Source organism: Panicum virgatum, chromosome 5K (assembly GCF_016808335.1).
Source record: "Panicum virgatum strain AP13 chromosome 5K, P.virgatum_v5, whole genome shotgun sequence".
Lineage (NCBI taxonomy): Eukaryota > Viridiplantae > Streptophyta > Magnoliopsida > Poales > Poaceae > Panicum > Panicum virgatum.
The window spans coordinates 45827509-45848703 of record NC_053140.1 but is presented as its reverse complement, the minus strand read 5'-3'; the positions used below and the strand labels follow the sequence as shown (position 1 = coordinate 45848703).

General features: G+C 47.9%; 2 protein-coding genes across 3 annotated transcripts; both read right to left on the bottom strand.

Moving 5' to 3' along the window:
- Positions 1-179: 179 nt before the first annotated feature.
- On the bottom strand, positions 180-5353 carry LOC120707793 (casein kinase 1-like protein 2). Its single transcript, XM_039992800.1, has 14 exons — positions 4941-5353; positions 4778-4818; positions 4157-4226; positions 3930-4078; positions 3490-3585; positions 3318-3388; positions 2830-2891; positions 2680-2743; positions 2529-2613; positions 2327-2453; positions 2144-2223; positions 1994-2051; positions 1777-1913; positions 180-927 (listed from the first exon to the last, which is right to left on the bottom strand). The coding sequence occupies exons 1-14, from the start codon at positions 5014-5016 to the stop codon at positions 625-627; spliced, it is 1419 nt and encodes a 472-aa protein (XP_039848734.1). The 5' UTR covers positions 5017-5353; the 3' UTR covers positions 180-624.
- Positions 5354-10248: 4895 nt separating this feature from the next.
- Positions 10249-20153, bottom strand: LOC120707792 (probable magnesium transporter NIPA9). 2 transcript variants are annotated; one of them, XR_005689102.1, is made up of 10 exons: positions 19790-20153; positions 19583-19681; positions 19353-19482; positions 19120-19208; positions 18851-18907; positions 18724-18782; positions 18430-18550; positions 17607-17755; positions 16720-17014; positions 10249-10362 (listed from the first exon to the last, which is right to left on the bottom strand). XR_005689102.1 is itself a non-coding variant. In XM_039992799.1 (9 exons), the coding sequence occupies exons 1-9, from the start codon at positions 19898-19900 to the stop codon at positions 16798-16800; spliced, it is 1032 nt and encodes a 343-aa protein (XP_039848733.1). In that variant the 5' UTR covers positions 19901-20153; the 3' UTR covers positions 16704-16797. The 2 variants fall into 2 exon arrangements, 1 of the variants encoding a protein (XP_039848733.1); XM_039992799.1 differs by lacking the exon at positions 10249-10362 and having other exon boundaries at positions 16704-17014.
- Between the last annotated feature and the right edge of the window lie 1042 nt (positions 20154-21195).

The window sequence follows — 21195 nt, the reverse complement described above, 5'->3', positions numbered from 1 at the left end:
TGGGTCAGAATCCCTACGAGTAAAAAATATAGTCATTGTAGCTGCAGACTTAGGCCCCATCACTGAACATGGATGGTCGTGCATTGATCCAGGCAGGTGCTAGAATAATTTCTCAGAACGGCTGTGAAGAAATGGATGAATAACAATCGCCAGCATAGTAGACGTTACATGCAAATAAGTGAAATAACATGTCTTCACAGATCAATTTACTAGTCAGGAACATGTTCAGACAAATTTGCTCAATCGACTGATTAGAATTCTACATGCTCGAATTTCAGTTTTCCAAATACAAGTTCTACCAGTGTTGTTTTCCTTGTCCCAAGACTCCAAGTCGAAATGGAACATCCAAAGGAATAGAACAGTAAAACAGACTGATGAACTCACAGGGACGCCTGACAGTAGACCAACTATAAGACATTTACATAACATTATGAGCTAGGTTTCACGCGCCTCAGACAGACATTTATTTACCTTGCCCAGAAGACCACCTGATAAACCACACTTCACGTGATCACATCCTCCTCCCAGCACTTTATTTCCTGTTGATCCAAAACTCAACAGGAAACTCAATGCTAACCACCTGATTATGATTTTTACAGAGTGGATGTAGAATTTCTTGCAGCTCTAGTACTGAACCCTCTCGTCACCATCAAAGTTAAGACCTTCAATGCCTTTGAGGGCAGAATCATAGTTCTTCACATTAGATGGATGCCGGCCTGATGATGAGCGCTTTTGTTCTGCAGAATGGACAGGTGAGCTTCTCTGAGGACCTGATGCTCTGCGGAGCGCCCCAGGGCTTGCATCAGTTGTACGTGCTCGAGAAGGCTCAGAACTATCAGTGGCCACCACATCACGGCTACTCGAAACAACAGGTCTCCTTGAAGATCCACTAGACCTTCCCAAAAAGTTTATTCCCGATGCCGATATCTAAAAAGAAGCAGAGACCAAAGTAAGTCCAAAATTGAGGAGCATCTTTTCTGCTGTTTATTTTTTCAGAATGAAGACTGTAAATTATGCTTAATCAAAGAAATACAACGTGAAGAAGCAAATGCAAAATCAATGTGATAATACTACTTTTACCAAGTCAAAAAACAACAATGAGCATTATTCAACTAAACCAGCATTGGTTGACCAAGAAAGCAGTTGAGTACTCAGCACATACTGATATACAGGGCTGAATAAAATTGGAAATAGCAGGTTATAATTCCCTCGTGGCCGCAAAATTTCAGAAAACAGGTAAAACAGCTCTCCTAGTCTTCACATTCTTGTTCAAGATAACTTATCCAAAATTTCAGATAACTTAGAAATGACCAGGATCTGTTAATGGTAACTTGGTCATGTGTATTTGAATGCTGCTACCAAATTCCCCATCCCAAAGGCCTCGACTACCACTACAATAAGCTTTTGTAGTGGCTTCTGCCCTAATAATTTTCAAGGGGTTTTTTAAAATCCCCTAGTCACACAAGAGCACCATGCACCATCATGCAGTTTGACCACTAGTTTCTATTAAAATGTTTATAGAACCTTGTATAATATCATGGAAATACTGTCCACAATAAATATAACATATGATTTTCATATGTTCATTATCGAATTCACAAAGAAAAAGTTAGACAAACTAAAAAGTTTGATTATTCGCACCCCAAAAGAACAGTTTGTGTACATTGTGCAATGTTAGAATTATATTACACTAGGTCTAGAGGATGAAAAGGTGTCTTACCTTGCACACCTTTTTAAGTCCCATTACAAACAACAGACAACATGATGACAACTTACCACAGCACCATTAGAAGAAGTAACATCATTCCCCACAGGCGCTTTCTGCTTAGATAGTGTCCCCACGCTTGTGATGGGAGGTGGGGTACGACGTCGATCTATTGATGACCAACCACTAGTCCTTGCTTCCTCATGGCCTGAAAGATAAATGATGAGCTTTACTTGATCAAATGCTAAAATACAAACACAGCAAATTAAGGAGACTGCACCAAATTACCTGATTGCCTGTCATTCTGTAATGCAGGTGCTAATCCAGAAGGTCCTGCAACATGACCCTGTACCAAAGGCAAGGCATCAGAATTTCCCCTACAGATGAATACATAACATTTGGTGGGTAAGTCATCAAGGAAGAGTTGGAGAGGCTCACCGCACGGGGTGGAGCGGTGGCAATTTGAGATTGTTGGTACTTCAATATTGTCCAGTCAAACACATAGTCAAACTGAAAACCTGCAAAACAGAGTTTGATAATGAACATGCACACAATACAACTTTTTTACTCAAAAGGTTATTAATATTTCCTTAAAATTGAAAGCAAGGCAAACAAACTGACCTTCGCGAATAAAAAGGTCACGGAACAGTCGCTTAAGGTATGAATAGTCAGGCTTGTCATCGAACCGCAGCGAGCGGCAATAATGGAAATATGATGCAAACTCGGTGGGATAACCACGGCATAGAGCCTGAAATAGGTCGAAAAAATAATGACATTCCCCAGGGAAAAGTTCCAATTCCAGCTAAAGATGTGCCAAACATACCTCAATTGATGTTGCAACTTTTTTCTCGCTGATTTTCTCATACTTTTGCTTCTTTGTTCCTGCTTTAAGACCTTGCCAAGGAAGGCTGTAAAGAAAAGAAATGTTAGGTAAGGGCACATAGAAGGAGCTGATAATGACTGATCAAACTCACCTGCCCCTCAGGAAGTACATAAGTACATATCCAAGAGATTCCAGATCATCTCTTCGGCTTTGTTCTGGCCATTAAAACAAGAGCAAAATTTAGCCCGACATAAGGTATACCAAGAAAAAAGAACTTGAACTGACACACTATAATTCTCACCAATGCCAAGATGAGTGTTCACACTAGCATATCTTGCAGTTCCTGTCAAGTTCTTGTTCTCCCTGCAGCATTTACTAGCTCGTTAAGATTGCATGTAAGTAGTTCAAAAAAAAAAGTAAAGAAACAACTAAAGATGTCTGCATGATACAACTATCAGATTGGTGTGGCCGGCATATGTTCATTAATCTATTTTTCTTCCGTTCAAACTCATGTGAGGACTGGGATGTGACTATTCACTATTGTAATTAGATTCATTAAGCATTATAGTACTAGCGAGATAGAACTTATGCTACCAAAAGAGTTAAGTCAGGATTAAAATTTCCAGATCTAGCTCAACAAATGATAGAAGACAAAACTGGGAAGTTCTAATTAGAAGAACACTAAACATGCTTGGGAAGTGACTTGAGCTGATTAGAAGAACACTAAACATGCTTATTTGAAAGAACAGAAAACATATACATCTCAGGAATGCTTAAATTATTATATACCTGTATGGAATGTGCTGATGAGTTGAGGTATCCCTGTATTTTTTAGCAAGCCCAAAGTCTATAATGTAGACCTGGATGAAAATACAGAAGAAAACAGGAAGCTTCCTGTTTAATAACCCAACAAAATTTTAAATGAATTAAAGCACACACTAAAGATGGCAGTGCCACCCACCTGATTAGCTCGCCTGCCAAGACCCATGAGGAAATTATCTGGTTTGATGTCTCGATGTAGGAAAGACTTGGAGTGGACAAATTCCACTCGGTTTATCTACAAGTGGGAGGGCAGATTACACATCTGTTATAGCCTTATATATAGGTGGAAAAAAGAATAATGCATACAAACAAGAAAAACAGAGGTGCTCAGCACTCAGGAGGGAGAGGGTTTAATGTGGGAACCACACAGAAACATTATACAAATTATTAATGAGGATTTGTGTGCCTGTGTGCAAGTGCAAGGGGGCAATGTGCTAATGGGTAGCACACAGTATGGGATCATATGCCATCAAAATGGTGAATCGCTGACACACATCGTGAGTTCATTCATCAAAATATGGAAAAACAAATGTTTCTAAAACTTGAGAATAAACCATTCAATGATGGCACTGTGTGTACCATCTGATCAGCGAGCATAAGTACAGTCTTCAGAGATAATTTCCTGCTGCAGAAATTAAATAGATCTTCAAGGCTTGGCCCAAGCAAATCCATAACCAAGACATTGTAGTCTCCTTCTACACCAAACCATCTGACGTTTGGGATTCCAGCTGTCCGAACAAAGAGTGTCAATCCACACATGCCCTAACACGCATTCTTACATCGCAAAGAGTCAAAAGCTTCCATACTTCCTCCTTGCAGAATCCTATAAATCTTTGATTCATAAAGCAATTGAGGATGCTTTGTCTTCACATTTTCCTGCAAATATAAACATAGGCAATCAAAAGTTGAGTTCATAAGCTGATGCTAGAAATCAAGCCTAATCACCTAGCATTTATGCAGTCTCAATTCTCGTTTATACCAGTTAATTTAGACCCATCAGGCAACACTCCAACAGGTGCATCTCATTTCAATTAGCAGTTCCCATGATTTGCAGAGTGCTCAAAGATGCAAACATTTTTCAAAGTCCTACCACGTGAGCCACAATTCCACTCAAAGCCACAATAACCAACAAAGTACTACCCAGAAGATTGATCCATTGAGAAGCAGAGCAGCTAATGCGAGCAGACCCCGATTCCAAAGCCAAATCAGAGAGCTCGAAATTGGTCCTAGACGGCTACAATAACATCCTATAACTACTTATTGACACACACAAGGTCCCGAACCCAAACCTCAGCTAGCAACTAGAACCCAACAGTGGTCACAGGGATGCACTACAAAGAGTTACACCAAAGAGCAGGAAGCATTGCAGCGGAAATGGAGTGTAACAAAGATCCGAGCAGTCAATCCAGCAGGGAGAGAGCACGGACCAGCTTAATCGCGACCTCCTCGTTCGTCTGGATATTGGTGCCTGCATCCACAAGCGACAGACAGAGAACAATCTCATCATCACCCATTAGCAAGAAGAACCCCCCCCCCCCCCCCCACACACACACACACAAAACCCTCCGAGCACGAGCCGCGGCTGCTCACCGAGGTAGATCTCTCCGAAGGAGCCGCTCCCGATCTTGCGGCCGAGCCGGAACTTGTTCCCGACCCTGGGCTCCATTACTCCAGCCCTCTCCTTGCCAAAACCGACCGAAGGAAAAGAAGAAGAAAAAAAGACTGCTGAAAAAAAACGCGCTCTTTTCGCCGCGGAAATCTAGCTAGGGAGCTCAGATCGGCGCGGGACTCGGGGATCTGGCGGCGGGAGGCTCTCGAGCTACCTAGGGTTTGTGGATAGGGGCGGGGACGAGGAGGCGGCGGCTGCCATGGCCGTGCGTGGGCGTACACAGTACACACGCTTCGGGGGTGGAGCGAGTCCAATCCTCCTCGGTTTTTCAGGGGGGGAGTTGGGAAGTAGACGAAGCGAAGCAACCAGGCGAAGCGAAGCGAGAGGAGGGCGAAAGGGTCAAAAGATAGAAGATATTCCACGTCGGCTATCTGCGGGGGGTTTGGCCGTTTTGCGTTTTGGTCCCTCCATTTCGTCGCTTTCGGTGTCTGTTCCTCGAGGGTTATTGATCGGTGCACGCAACGGGTGCCGTACTAATATCATGGCCGTGTTTAGTTCCCACCCATAAACCCTGTAAACGAAAAAAAAGTCACATCGAATGTTTCGACACATACATATAGAGTATTAAATAAAGTCTATTTACAAAACTTTTGCATGGATGAGCTGTAAATCGCGAGACGAATCTAAGAAGCATACTTAGTCCATGATTTGCAACAGTAATGCTACAGTAACCAAGTGCTCATTATTGATTAATAATAAATTAATTAGCATCATTAGATTCGTCTCGCGATTTACAACCCATCTGTGTAAAAAGTTTTATAAATAGACTTCATTTAGTATTTCAAATTAGTAAGATTCCAACGCAAAAAAATTTTGCGTCGGAACGGCCTAATTTTTTTGGCGAGGACCGTACTATATTCACTCTGTTCGGCGGCTAGCTGCCGGACTGCTGCAGCAGCAGCCAGCAGCCAACAGCAGCCTAAGCAGCAAGCCGAACGGCGGCAGCAGCTGCGAGCTTGGTGTGAGATATTTCTTTCTCCTCTGGATTTATTTGGAAGAAACGTGCTGTGGATATCTCCTCTGGCACCTGGGCTATGATTGAACTTTGGTTGGCAGATTTTTATGTTTGACTCATTTAAACGGAAGAGTTTTAGATTTGTTCTTAGTCTTAATTGTATTTACAAAAAAAAATTGCGAGTCTATATACAGTGTTGTATACCAAGAGTTGCCATCAAAGGTTGGTCAAACAAATACATTGTTTTACAAGTGTTCGCTAGCAAACAAAACACGTGTCATGACAAGTTTAGCCAGCAAGAAAAAGTTTGCTTGGAAACCTTATCGGTTCACCATAAAGCTTGTATATTTTTTTTCCTTTTTACAACCAGTAAAACCGAATGGTATCTTTTGTATTTACTCGTTTCATTTCCTTCTGGTTCTGGTGCTTTCATAATTTTGTATTTCTTGCACACACGAGCTAGTGCTATATATTTTGGAAAAAGAATGATACGCCTCTACCAATTCATCATTACAGCTACACATCATTAGTGTGCGAGACTTCTTTTAATTTTCGATGGAGCTGTTGTCATTGTTAAGAAGTTGGAAATACAAGCTTTTTTCAATATGAAGCGAATATCCCTGGTTGTAAAAAAACATCATACCAAGTAATCGTGATGTACCTTCCTTTTTGTACTTTCCATAAGCAAACTAAATTATTAGGGGAATCATATTTTTTCATCGTTTAAGTACGATCCTTCGGTGCCCACTAATTAATAAGTAAGTAAATCATCAAGTTTATAACAAATTTGTTTATTTTAGAATGCAGTGTTAACACCAAGTGATTTGTTCACAAGGAAAAAAAATGACCTCACTCTGTTCGCTTCAATCAGCCAACAGTATTTTTCTCTCACACCAAACCAGCACCAGGCATCAGCCAACCAGCAGTACTTTTCTCTCACAGTAAATCAGCACCAGACACAGCCAGCAGAACAAAAATGCTTGCAGAGTTGCAGTGTTGCCCATTCACTCTTCGGGGGGAGCAGTACGTGTGTAGACAACCCTGATAACATGAAGCTGTCAACAACAATGGTAGCTGAAAATTAAAAGATAATGTGCCTGATGGGAAATAACCTACAACTCCCTTTTACATGGAGTGAAAAATACTTATGTGTAGTCATCACATCACTATACTTGTTTATATATCACATCACTATACTTGTATGCAGAAAAGGTTTGGCGCGTGCCCTACAACCCTAGCTAGTGCCCTACCAGGAAGATGAATATATAACAACTAGTTGAATACCCTGCGCGTTTGCGGGATTTTAAGGCCAAAATTTGAAGCTGAGTGTGCTGAAAATATGGAGTGATGAAGTTGCAGCCAATTTTAGCATATGATATAAATGGCATGGTTGTATATAAGAAATGGTTAAATATTGAAGTCGATGCACATATAAGAAGTTCTAGTTGCTGAAACAGATAAAAAGAGGAACCATAATGGTTATGATAAGGATGCTTTAATTCTATTTTGGGAGGAAATGGAAATGTCTACATCATTTTATGAAGCAAGAGATTGGACTTTGTATTGACTCTCTTGAATAAGTGAAGTTTCTGCAATGTGAGCAACATGGTTGTGTGAAATGTTGATAATTGGAAAGAATATATTTTGTTTAATGGTTTTAGTACCTATGTTTCATTGGAGGAATGTAGAAATTTTTAATTGGTTATGGATTCTCCACCATCGTGATATGCATTACTATAGTATAATAGAATGTTATGAATGAGTGTGATAAAAATGAATGAGGATGTTAGCGCTTGCATTATTCTTTTGATGTTTTGTTGCTAATTGCATCATAAAAATTATTCATATGGCAATAATAAAAACAAGTAAAAAGGTGAGAACTCTTAGTGGGTTGCGAAAGGTCAGAAGCAAGGGTGGAAATAAAATGATGATGTGGCTTCACCACGTGAAAGAAATAGCTATTAATGACTCTTAGTGGGTTGCACTTATACAAGATATATAGATACGAGTTTGGTCGGACAAATTCAACATTTATTAGTGTTCACTAAAAATGAAGAAACATATGACAAGTTTGGCTTAACGTTGAAGTCAGAGAAAAGAGAGATTTTGCTCGGCAACCTTATCGCTTCACCATAAAGCATGCAAGCACAGCTTTCTATTTTCCATCTTAACAGAGTACAGCCTGCCTAAAGGCCATCTTTTGGATTCTGTTTCTTTGGTTCTAGTCCCTCGCCTTCATCAATTTCCTTGTTTTTTTTGGTGAAGAATAATTTTCTTGCTTAGTTAACCGATAATTGTCACCAAATATGATTAGTCGAACTTTTATTGCAATTTTCCTTTCGGTACGGTAGTACTGTCTAGCGTGACAAAGATATTGTCATATTTGAATAAGTCTTTTTTTCTGAGAAAATGAAATCACGAGCTTCTTTCAGAGGGAGGGCTATTCCGACTACACTGGCCTGGTCAAAACGTCATGGTGGGGCATTTTGAGCTTGAGTGTTACTACTCTTCATAAACAAAAGCAAACCAGGGACATCTATATCATATTTTTTGTATGATCTTTTAGGGCCCCGTCCATGATTTCTTCAAATGCTAATATGAGGAAGTAAATGTAACAAGCCTATAATAAACTTGTTTGCTCAAGACTTCACTTGGAGTGATATGAAGCGGTGATGTGAACGTGCCTGCGCCCTGCAGCGTATGGTAGCATTGCAAAGTAGCACCCCACAGAGGCTACTGCTTGCGGGAGCGGCGACACCAGGAGACTTTGCCAGTGAATTGTTAGTCAAACAATGGTGCTTTGTCCACCAAGAAAAAAAAAATGAAATTGTAGTGTTGCCACCGCACTCTTAAGAGCCCGTACCATGACTGTGCAAGCAACCCAAGACAGCATAAAAGTGGCTAAGCAATGCTAGCTGGAAACATTACGTTGGGAAACACGCAACGCAATTCCCATTAATCATATCATGAATCTTGATCAAGTGAAATCCTGTGGTACAGTCACATCACTACACTTGTGTGCAGAGAAGGTTTGGCGCCCTACCAGGCTGAAGACGAGTAATATAAGCTGCACGAGGCAGAGTCCAAGTCCAGGACCTTTTACCATTTTAGCCCTGGACGGCAGAAACATCGTAACGCTCTAAACTTCTTGATGCTTGGCCATGACGTGCACTGACACCAGTCCACCACGTAACAGGCGTTCACTTGTTGATCCAACTGAATTAGATAAACAAAACCATGCCTATTATATTATCTAGTACTAGCATTACCTAACCCAACACAAGCAATGCCCATATTCAATTGTGATAGGCCTGGGCAATTTCAGGATAACGCTTGTAGCTTATGTCACAAGGGGAACAAGAAGGAAGCATCTGCAAGCTAATCCCCCCCTTTTTTATATAAAGCATCTTCTTCAGGTTGATCCGAAATTCCTAACACACTTGTAATACATTCGGTTTTGGACCAACTCGCCATTGGCCACTTTGTTTGGCAGCATGGAAAATGGGGACGCTGAGAGCAACCATTCAACTTTTACCACTCCATCCACTTGTTCTTTTTTTTAATTGATGATTTAGGACCAGGAAAATATCTTTTCTATAGATTATTAAAAGTTTTTTTGTTACACGTACACTACAACACAGTGGTTATTTGAGGTAAACAAACATCTTATGCTTTGTTTTGTTTTATTTGTCCTCGGTCAATTCAAGCCTGAAAACTCAAATGAGGATGAATGAAGAGAGTGGAATAGAACCTTTGTAATGAGGACCCGTCGAAACCGGCCAACGCTCACATGAACCGTGAAAGTTTTAAGCTGAAATGGTTAGACAAAGCATCAAATGCCCCGTACAGATTTTGTTTTATGCAAACATGGACGACAGCCTGGTTGCCTCTGGTTCAAGGCACCATTCAGGAACCGGCTGGTTGCCTGGTTTGCCGCTGGTTTTTGGCCAAGCTCGTAAGATCATCTCCCTTTATCACAATACTTCTGATTTGCAGCCCAAATTCAAATCAGAAAAAAATCTGAATTCAAATTTTGAAGCAAAAAGGGGGCAGCCGGACAGGACCCAGGAGGTGTTGAAAAATGAAGGGTTACTGCTTCATTTTTTTTTGGTTCTGCCAAATTTGCCAACAATCTGATTTGACAAAGAGATGATGCTACCAATCGGTAATCTTTTTTTTTGGGAGATTCCAATCGGTAATCTTTTAGGAGAATAGGTAGTACTGAACAGAACCAGCCACGAGTTTAGCACTGTGCAACCAGACAAACGACAAGATGAGACGTGATAAAAATCTGCAGTATTTTTTTTCCCAAACTTCTGTTAGATCTATAAAGGGCAGTATCATGAGTAACCGACCCAAACTTTAAACGCTACTCTAGACTCATAAATGATGGAGGGAATAATTGATGTATTCCTCCAACCCTAGAAGGATGGGTATATATAATACCTACATATGAGCCTCTAGATGGACCTCTATACATATGGGCTCAATATACTCCAACCCCCCCCCCCCCCCCCGCAGTCTGAACTACCGGCGCAGTGGTGTTCAAGACTGGACAACAAGAAAGCTAACACCCCCCGCAGTCTGAACAACCGACGCAGCGGTGTTCAAGACTGCACAAGATAAGAGTACAAGTAGAGTACAAAGGGTTAATACCCCCCGCAGCCACAACTAGCCACCGGCTACATTGAGGCTAAATCGAAACTCCGAGAAGGTCGACGAGGGCAGCCCCTTGGTGAAGATGTCAGCAAACTGGGAGGTAGTCGGGACATGGAGTACCCGAACATCGCCGATGGCGACTCTGTCGCGCACGAAGTGTAGGTCGATCTCCACGTGTTTCGTCTGCTGATGTTGGACGGGGTTGGTGGAGAGATACACGGCGCTGACGTTGTCGCAGTAGACGAGCGTGCTCTTGGCGAGCGGGCTGTGGAGCTCCGCCAAGAGCTGTCGTAGCCAGGACGCCTCCGCCACGCCGTTAGCAACAGCCCGGTACTCCGCCTCGGCACTGGAGCGGGAGACAACCGACTGCCGCTTGGACGACCAGGAGACCAGGTTGCCGCCCAGGAAGACGGCGTAGCCGGAAGTGGAGCGACGAGTGTCCGGGCAGCCAGCCCAGTCAGCGTCAGTGTAGACCACCAGCTCAGTAGAGGACGAGCGGTGAAGCACCAGGCCGAGGTCCACAGTGCCACGGACGTACCGGAGGAGATGCTTCAGCGCAGCAAGGTGTGACTCATGGGGATCATGCATATGGAGACAGACCTGTTGAACAGCGTAGGTGAGGTCCGGCCTGGTGAAGGTGAGGTACTGCAAAGCGCCGGCCAGACTCCGTTAGGCAGTAGGATCAGCCACCGGATCACCCAAATCAGCAGACAGCTTCGCCTGAGTGTCGACAGGAGTGGAGCAGAGCTTGCAATCAGTCATCCCAGCCCGCTCCAGGATATCGAGGGCATACTGCCGCTAGTGAAGGAGAAGACCAGACGGGCGAGGCTCAACAGTGACGCCCAAGAAGTGGTGGAGCTGACCAAGATCCTTCATAGCGAACTCCTGCTATAGAGAGGAGATGACACTCTGAAGTAACTGCTGACTGGAGGCTGTGAGCACAATGTCGTCGACGTATAGCAGCAGATAGGCAGTCTCATCACCACGGCGGTAGACGAAGAGAGACGTGTCAGACTTGGCCTCGGTGAATCCCAATGTCAGCAAGAACGTGGCGAACCGAGAGTACCAAGCCCGAGGAGCCTGCTTCAGTCCATAGAGAGACTTGTTGAGCCGGCAGACCATATCCGGACGACTCGAGTCCACAAATCCCGCTGGCTGAGAGCAGTAGACAGTCTCTGACAAGGTGCCGTGAAGAAACGCATTCTTCACGTCCAGCTGGTGCACAGGCCAAGAGCGCGAGAGCGCAAGCGATAGGACCGTGCGCACCGTAGCGGACTTCACGACCGGGCTGAAGGTCTCATCATAGTCCACACCAGGCCGCTGAGTGAACCCCCGGAGAACCCAGCGAGCCTTGTAGCGCTCCAGTGTGCCATCAGCCCGACGCTTATGCGTCCAGATCCACTTGCCAGTCACCACATTGCAACCAGACGGACGCGGCACGAGGTCCCACGTCTGGTTGGCAAGAAGAGCCGCGTACTCCTCTTCCATCGCGCGACGCCAGTGAGGATTCGCCAAGGCGTCGCGGACAGAGGAGGGTACCGGAGAGACCCGCGGCTCTCCCTCGGTGGCGGAGAGAGTCGCGGCCTGAGAAGCCATCCGCCGAGTCACCATGGGATGGATATGCCGAGGATCCCGATGCATGACTGGCGGGTGGTACACCTCCGGCTCGGCTCGAGAGGGAGCCGGAGGAGGCGGCGGCGACGACGGCTCCGGTGTCGGCGTCGCAGGAGCCTCCAGAGCAGGAGGCGGCGCCGGTATCGACGCCGAACGACGCCAGTACACCTGCACTGGCTCAGCGTACCACTGCGGCGCCGTGGGAGACACCGAGTCCGCGCGTGGCGCGACCGCGGGCACCGGGACCGCGCTCGGCGCAGCAGTGATCACCGGAAGTGGTGCTGGTGTGCCGGGAAAACCTGCAGGAAAAGGACAGACAGGTAACGGTGGCTGAACCACCGGGTCAGTCGGAAACAGAGACGCCAGCTCGGGATCAGAAGAAGGTGTGGAGGAGGTGGAGTATGGGAAATCCGACTCGTCGAAGACGACGTGTCGGGAGATCAGAACACGGCGAGAGGTGAGGTCAAAGCATCGGTACCCCTTGTGGTCAGGGGAGTACCCGAGGAACACACAACGAGTCGAGCGGGCCGCCAGCTTGTGAGAAGCGGTGGCGGAGGTGTTAGGGTAACACGCACACCCGAAGACCCGAAGGTGGTCGTAGCGAGGAGGGGTACCGAAAAGAGCGTGGTGTGGAGTGGGAGTAGGAGAAGCAGTGGACAGAAGGCGGTTGAGCAGGTAGGTGGCGGTGTGGAGGCTCTCAGCCCAGAAGCGCGGGGGGAGATAAGCCTGGATCAGAAGGGTGCGCACGACGTCGTTCGTCGTGCGAATCATCCGCTCAGCCTTGCCGTTCTGAGGAGAGGTATACGTACAAGACATACGCAGCTGAACACCCCGAGATAGGAAGAAAGACCGGGAGGTGGAGTTATCGAACTCCCGCCCATTGTCACACTGGACGGCCTTAACGGTGAGGCCGAACTGAATGGACACCCAGACAAAGAAGTGAAGGAGGGTGGGGAAGGTCTCAGACTTGGCGCGCAAAAGGGAAAGTCCAAGAGTAATGAGAAAAATCATCAACAATGACTAGATAATATTTATAGCCAGACATGCTGAGTACAGGAGATGTCCACAGGTCACAGTGAATGAGATCAAAAGCATGCGCAACATGCGAAGAAGAAAAAGAAAACGGAAGTCTAACATGACGACCTAACTGGCACGCATGACAGAGGTGCTCAGCAGGAGCCCTAGTACATGGAACATCGGTACTACGGCTGAGCTGAGCCAAAATGTCGCGGCCGGGGTGACCAAGCCGGCGGTGCCAGGTGGTGGAAGAAGGCGTCACGACAAAAGCAGTAGACAAAGAAACCGAAGGCGAGGCAGCGGAAGAAGGAAGCCGAAGAGTGTAAAGGGGCCCCGGGCTGTCACATCGGAGGAGCGGACGGCGGGAATCCGAATCCTTCACAGTAAGACCAGAGGAGTCAAATTCGATAGAACAGGAGTTGTTAGCAGTAAACTGGCGAATAGAAAGAAGGTTGTGAACCATTTGAGGTGCAACAAAAACATTAGGAAGACGAGGAGCAGGACCCACGGCGGTGACAGGAAGGCAAGACACATCACCAACCATGATAGAAGAAGGACAAGCGGGGTGTGGGGGTCGGACAGAAGAGAGAATACCAGCATCTGGAGTGGTGTGGAACGAGGCACCCGAGTCGGCGATCCACTCGGTGCTGGCCGGCGGCGTCAGTCCCATGGTGCTGAAGGACTGCGCCAGTGGGGCCTGGTCCCACCCCCCAAGTCAGGTCGGCTGCTGGCTGGGCTGAGCGGGCGGAGTCCAGGACGGCGCGAAGAGAGGAGCAGCGACAGTGAACATGGCCGTCGGCTGGAGCTGAGGACGAGGCCCCCCTCCCGGACCCTGGAACGGCCACATCGAGATGCGCCCTGACCATGGGTTGCTGAAGGATGGCCAGGGCGTATCTCCAGAGGCAGGGGCAGGAGCGGGAGCCGATGTCGGTGCGCCCCGACGGCCCCCACCGGTACTGGTACCCCCAGAAGCAGGGCCACCGGTGCCACCACCGCCACCACTTCTCCCTCGGCGGCGACGTCCACGCCCCCCTCCTCCGGTCTGCCCGGCGGGAGCAGCACCGAGCAGGGAGGTGGCAGGAGCAGCGGAGGAGGTCGGTGGAGCAGCAACGAGCGCAGAGGGGGTGGGCGAGGACGATCCGGGCGCGAGACCCCTGGTGATCTCCTCGAGGGCGAGGTCGTCCCGGACCTGCAGGAAGGTGGGGAAGGGCCTCTAATGGGCGATCTAGCCCTTCAGGTGGTCGTATGTGCTGCTCAGGCCCCGCAGGACATTGAGCACCAAGACCCGATCGGACACTGGATCCTGTCGTGAAGAGCATCGGCCATGCTCTTCATCCGCCGGCAATACTCAACGACGGAGAGGTCCCCCTGCACGAAGGTGCGGAAGGTGGCGTCGAGCTGGAGGGCGCGGTACTTAGCATTGCCGAGGAACTGGCCCTCGAGCGCCACCCAGGTAGGGATGAAAACGGCCGGGAACGGTCGGGAAAACCCCTCAACCGTCCCCGCAACTGTATTTTTTGGTCGGGAACGGAAATGGGAACGGGAAAATCGGACGGGAAAACGAAATCGGTATTACGGAATATCGGGAACAGAATCAATCGGTCGGGAGCATGCCGATTACGATCGGGAATCGATAACTCAAAACGGGAAAATACATACAACCACTTCAAACATTTAACTCGATAAAATAATTACAACTATGCATAAATAACATGGAAACAAGACTCGTATAACTAAGAAACACAGGTAAAGTGAATCACGAATTCACAATTCACGTTGGAACACATGCAAACAACAATTCACGTTTCCAACACAGGTAACACAGCCGACTACGACAAATACGGGAATTCCCGCGGGAATTTTCCCGGCTGAAAACGGGAACCGTGAAAACGGTCGGGAAAACACCCCAACCGTTCCCGTTCCCGTTCCCGCTCGTTTTCCCGTTTTGTTTTCCCATTTTTTTGCGGAAACGGTTTATGGTCGGTTTAAACGGTAAACGGAGCCGGTCGGGACGGGATTTTCCCGTCCCATTTTCAACCCTACACCCAGGCCTGCCGCGCGATGCCGCCGTGGACCCTGACGAGGTCCTGAAGATCCAGGGAGATGGTCCCGAAGATCCAGGACATGGCGACGCTGTCGAGGCGCAGCCACGCCACGTCCCGCGCCTCGATCGGCAAGTCGTCGAGGGCGTAGCGGCGGAGGGCGAGCAGAACCTAGTCCCGCCAGCGGCCGTAGGAGGAGGACGCGGGGTCGAGGAGGACGGAGACCAGGGCCCTGATGTTCTGGACCCCGGCGGCCTGGAGGTGGAGCTGGGCGACCATGGGGTCGGTCGGGTCGTACCGGGCTCCAGATCCAGCGGGCGACGCCTGGCGTGAGGAAGAGGCGCCTGGCTCGGTGTCGACGGGCAGCTAGCCGGAGGAGGCGTGGAGGAAGCGATAGCCTCGGCGACCCGGAGAGCGGAGGCGTCGGCCGCGGCGCGCTCGCGCTCCCAGGCGAGGGCAGCCACGCGGACCCGCTCCTGGGCCGCCGAAGCCTCCGACTTGGCGGCGAGAAGGGCCGTGGCGAGAGCGGCGTCGGCCTGCGGCCCGCGGAGAGCGGCGGCGGAGAGCGGCGCATCCGCAGGCGACATCCCGAGCCCGGTCCATGCGGCATCAGGCGCGGCGTCGGTGGCGGGCCGCTTGCCCGCGGCATCAGCGGCGCGGTGGGCCACAGCGGCAGCGGGATCCTGCAGCAGCGGCAGTGCGGCCTGCAGGGCGGCCGGATCGGCGTCCGCGGCCTGCAGCAGCTGTGCCGCGGCCCGCAGGACGGCCGGATCGACGGCGGCGCGGTGGGCGGTGGCGGCCTGCGCAGCTTCGGCGCTCCCTCCAGCAGCAGCAACCGCGGCGCGCCCGGCGACCACAGGATGGGGCAGCGGCGGCCCAGGGGGCACCGGCCCACGGGGAGGAAACCCAGGGGGCGGCCCAATAGGGGGCAGCCCAGGAAGGGGCGGCTCATCACCCGTGCAGGGCAGGGGAGTCGTCAAGTCGACGTCCGCCGCGCCCCCAGCATGCGGATCGAGCGCCGCCAGGGCGACGGGCGCTTCCCAGCAGGAGATCCCCCCTCCCCCCCCCCCGCGCGCGCACCAGCGGCGGCGGCAGGAGCAGGCAGGGGACCCCGATGGGTCCAGGCGGCGGTGGACCAGGTGAGGACGGGAGGGTGGGAAGGAGGAGAGGGAAAGGGAGGAGGAGGCCGGTGGCCGGCCGACCATGAGCCGGCGGCGGCGGGCAACAGAGGAGCCGGCGGCGGCTGGCAACAGAGGAGAGAGGAGAGGTGAAAACCTAAGCTAATGATACCATGATGGAGGGAATAATTGATGTATTCCTCCAACTCTAGAAGGATGGGTATATATAATACCTACACATGAGCCTCTAGATGGGCCTCTATACACATGGCCTCAATATACTCCAACAATAAATTCACGTAAACACTCAATCAAACAATGACATGACGCAAGTGAGGTGCTGAAACAGATTTTCCACAGCAGCAATATTTTGCTAGGCCTTCTCCTTTGTTGGAGAAGTAAGTAGATGTAGTGACGATGTATGGATCGTTGTGGTTGGGATGGGGTCCTTCCCTCGTGCTGAACTGGGCCTCCTAATACTGTGGGTGCGCTCCATGTTGCTCTTCAAAAACTTCTGCACAGGCCTAGGTAGACGTGCAATCAATCTGGTTGAACTAACAAGTAGTATCACTCCTGTGATAATGAAGAACCTGCAGGATACAGCTAATTTGTTAGATTCTCCAGCAGTAGGCCATCCTTGTAAACTGTATCATCCAAATTGAAACAGAAAGCAGAAGAGAGAGCAAGGTTGTTCAATGAGAATACTCCGACAGGGCATGCCTTACAGTCCTATGCTGACATCATTGTATATTTTGCAACGGTCATCATAAGACATTAGTTACTTTGCCTATCGGTAATCTTAATGGACTAGCAATATCATCATATATAATTAGAGTAAACATATAGATGACAGGGACAGCTGTAAAAAAAACTCATCAATCCCAAGATAGCCATAGCCTACCTCACAACTGCTAATTTTGTGGACCTATCTGTAATGCATGAACATCTGTAACACATGAAACTATTGAATTCTAGCAAGAATAGGGAAACCTTGTAACATCCCAAAGCAGGCATAGTAGGCTAGTACTGCCCTTTCGAATCAGCATTTGATGAAATTGATATCCATAACTCAATCATGAAATGCAGTAGCAAAGGATTGAAGCCAGGGAGAACAGAACCAAATCAAGCAGTGCAAGATCATACAGTACAGAAGGAGAATACAATGCAGCATTAAGCAGTTACCATCCAAGTAAAAGAAAAAACCGAGCCATGGGAGCTTTAGGTAGATGTTCGTCAAGTGCAATCATGCCAGCTACCACACCAGACACTATAGATGCCACTGATGTACATGTAGATACAACAATTGCCCTCCCATGCTTGAGCCCTCGAGTCTGCACAAAAAAAAACAATGAGAGGAAATGAAATCAGAACAATATAAGAAAACTATTGGACTAGTCCTGGCGTCTGATCCTAAAAAAATACAAAACTTTCATAAAATAGGTCCACTTGTTCGAGAAAAAAATAGGTCCAATAACTAGTGCAATTTATAATAGACGTAGCATTGAGTAAACATCTACAGTGAGGCAAGCAACTCAAATTTGCAAATAATCCATGTCCTTTAAATTTCAATTTCAGGTGGGTAAGTGTCCATGGAATTTCAATTTACACATAAAAGCTGTACATATTTTTGCCAGAAAAAATAATAGTCACTCAGTCTCACTGAAAAACTAATTATACACTTTTTAGTGAATTGTTACACCACTATACTCCCAAACTTAATATAGCTAGTGAAAGCTTATGTTGTCCATACTTTTATATATATTTCAATTCTCATCTGCTCAACCACTTTGCAGCCCCACTTCACAATCACACCCCCCCCCCGGGCCTTGGTCCTGCTTCACAAAACCCTGCTTTTCAAGGTGTGGGCCCACGATTCAAAAATTGGTACAAGAGATTAATTGCTGCATGTCTTCTAGAAACACGATAGGCACATAGCATACAATCTGTGAAGGTTACATAGAATGACACAAACCAGGTAGGCACATCTCCAGAAAGCTAGACATACCTGATACACAAATCCGATGGCACTACAGCAAACACTACAAGAAATGGCAGCAGGCACAACAAGCTTTGGAAAACCCATCTCGGACATCACAAATCCCATCTTAGAGATCACTGAAGAAATCCTATATATGTAATAATGTTGTTAGTCGCATGATCTCTTCACTGATATACAGTAGTTGTAAGTAATGATGGGGAACCATCATACTAGTCCCCCTGCAGTACTACAGAGGAGACTCATCCGTGAGAAAAGGCTATAATACAGAATGATAGAAGGAAACCGGCAGTAGTAAATTACCCAAACAAGATGCCTGATTCTAAGCCATATATGATCTCCTCAATCACTTCAGGTCCAGTCTGCAAGGTATGTGCTGCGTTATTACTTGCAATATGCAAACAAGCATTAAGAGTTTTAAAATACTCACCAACTCTTGCTCACGCCTTTGCTTTTTATACATATGAAGCCAAGTGTTGAGCAGTACCTGAGATGGTAATTGACTATGGTAAGTTATTTACGGAGATTACAGGAAGCATTGGCATAACACAATTAGGCATGCACATGTAACTGTTAACTATTGTTAGTACGAAAACAAAACTGAAGCAAAACAAGCCTAGTCAATTGCATATCAACATATTTAAGTGCATGCCATTCATGTAATACTTGAACTTATGCAGCACAGAGTATGGTACCTACAAACAAGATGACAACGGAGAGCAGTAGCCACGGTATATTGAAAAGAGGTATCTGATCAACTTTCTGTTCCTCGCCTCCAACACCAACTCCTGAAGCAAGAGAACACACAATCAGCCAAACGCATAAACACCAGCCAGTGAAATCATCGAGAAGCATTGGAGCCTATAAAGGTCTGTTTGAATTCCATTTGTACTAGCTCAAATTGCAAAGGTTCCAAGTTGTGAATATCTCACCTATGGTGCCGAGACCAGCTAGCGTGATGGCAACCCAATCGAGGCCATTCATGACCTCCTTGAGGTAAAAGTGGGAGAAGACGCAGAGTATCGCGAGCCCGCAGCCGGCAATGGGCTGCACGACGGAGACCTGCAATGCAATGCGGTCAGCTCTCAGCAAGGCAAGCACAAGCAATCGAACCGCTCGAGGGCGGCCTCATAAAGGCGCACAGGAACAGCGGAAGACGTACCGGGGCCTGGGACAGCGCGGTGAGCATGAGCGCGGCGCCGCACATGTCCATGAGGAACCCGCTGATCCAGAGCTGGTTGAACGCGTACGCCTTGACCACCTGCGCGCACGGACAGGGGCAGGAACGCCACGGTTCGTAAGGGCCCCGGCGGCGCGATCTGGAGCGAAAGCAGTCTGTCGGAGGAAGGGGGCGGGCGGGGGCGAATACCTTGAGCTTGAGGGAGAGGGGAGGGAGGATGTGGGTGCCCTTCTTCTGGAGGACCTTGCCGATGTTGTTGCCGGCGGTGCCCGCCAGCGTCAGCGCCACCGACTCCCACATCTCGCCCCCGCCGGCGCCGATCCGATCCAACGCCTCCGTGCGCCGTGCGTCTGGGGGGAGGGATTGGGGTCGCCTCCCTTCTATTTTACTGGACTTTTTGGAGGGGTGGAGAAGCAGGAGCAAGACCACGAGGGAGGGAGGTGGCCGAATCGTCGTGGCAGGGCTGCGCTTTTCTCGGCCGCGCGCCCGTGCTTGCAGCTGCTGCCGCGCCGCTGTTGGTGGTGGCTCGTTGCTGCCGGTGGCGGGTCGCGTGTGCGGGACGGGACGGCAACGAGTATATTCTCCTCCACGTTCTATCGCATACAGTTTCCGGTGCTTGGGCTTAAATTTTGGGCTTTCGGGATTTGGAAGGGACCGCTTGGCAGATTTTAGCCCAAGCCATTTCGGATTTCATGAATTCTGGCGAATCTGGTCATAAGATTTCAACGAATCCAGTGAATGTGACTCGATACGAGTGTTGCGTTGAGTCATGCGACATGCGCATGCAGCAAGTAGCAAGTCACTTCGCAATGGCAGATCAGTAAGAGCTAACCAAACAAGCCACTGGAACTGAACAAACGAAAAACAAGTAAAAGCACAATCAACAATTCAACATTATCTTTGACGCCGGGGTAACGGAGATCACTTGATAAAACTGTCGAGGGAGATTTTCCGTGAACAATAGCTGACAAGGGTAACACAGACATAGCTACGCGGATCAAACGAGGAATTCCTGGAACCTACGCCCAAGTTGACACTCAAAACCATATAAAATCACGAGTTCACGACAAGCTTGCAAGAGCTGTTCCCAGCTGAGGTTACAGAACTGATGCTGACGTTTTGTAAGATGCGGGATAGGTCCAGCATCATCTGATGTTCTAGCGCACAAATTGGATCATGATGAATTCAGAACGAGACATACTGCTTTTCAAGCTTTGCTTCCTGAATCACCATGAAGTCTTAAAACGTGGGTAAAACTGATCGCTAAGCACAACTTTTCACACAAAGACATCATATTAAGCAAAAAAAAACATCACACAGATTTGCAGATTAGGATCATCAACATCAACATCAACATCAACAAAGCTGGAGTAGACTAGAGTTGAAACCCAACAAAGACTATTATTCATGGTTCTGGCACGTGAATCGCGGCTTTCCAAGCACTCCTATCTAAGGACAAATCTCTAGGTATACTCCAGTCTTTCAAGTCTCTTCTAATTATTTCTTCCCATGTCAACTTCGGTCGGCCCCTGCCTCTCCTCATATTACCGTCGTCCTTTAGAATACCACTATGCACTGGTGCATCTGGCAATCTC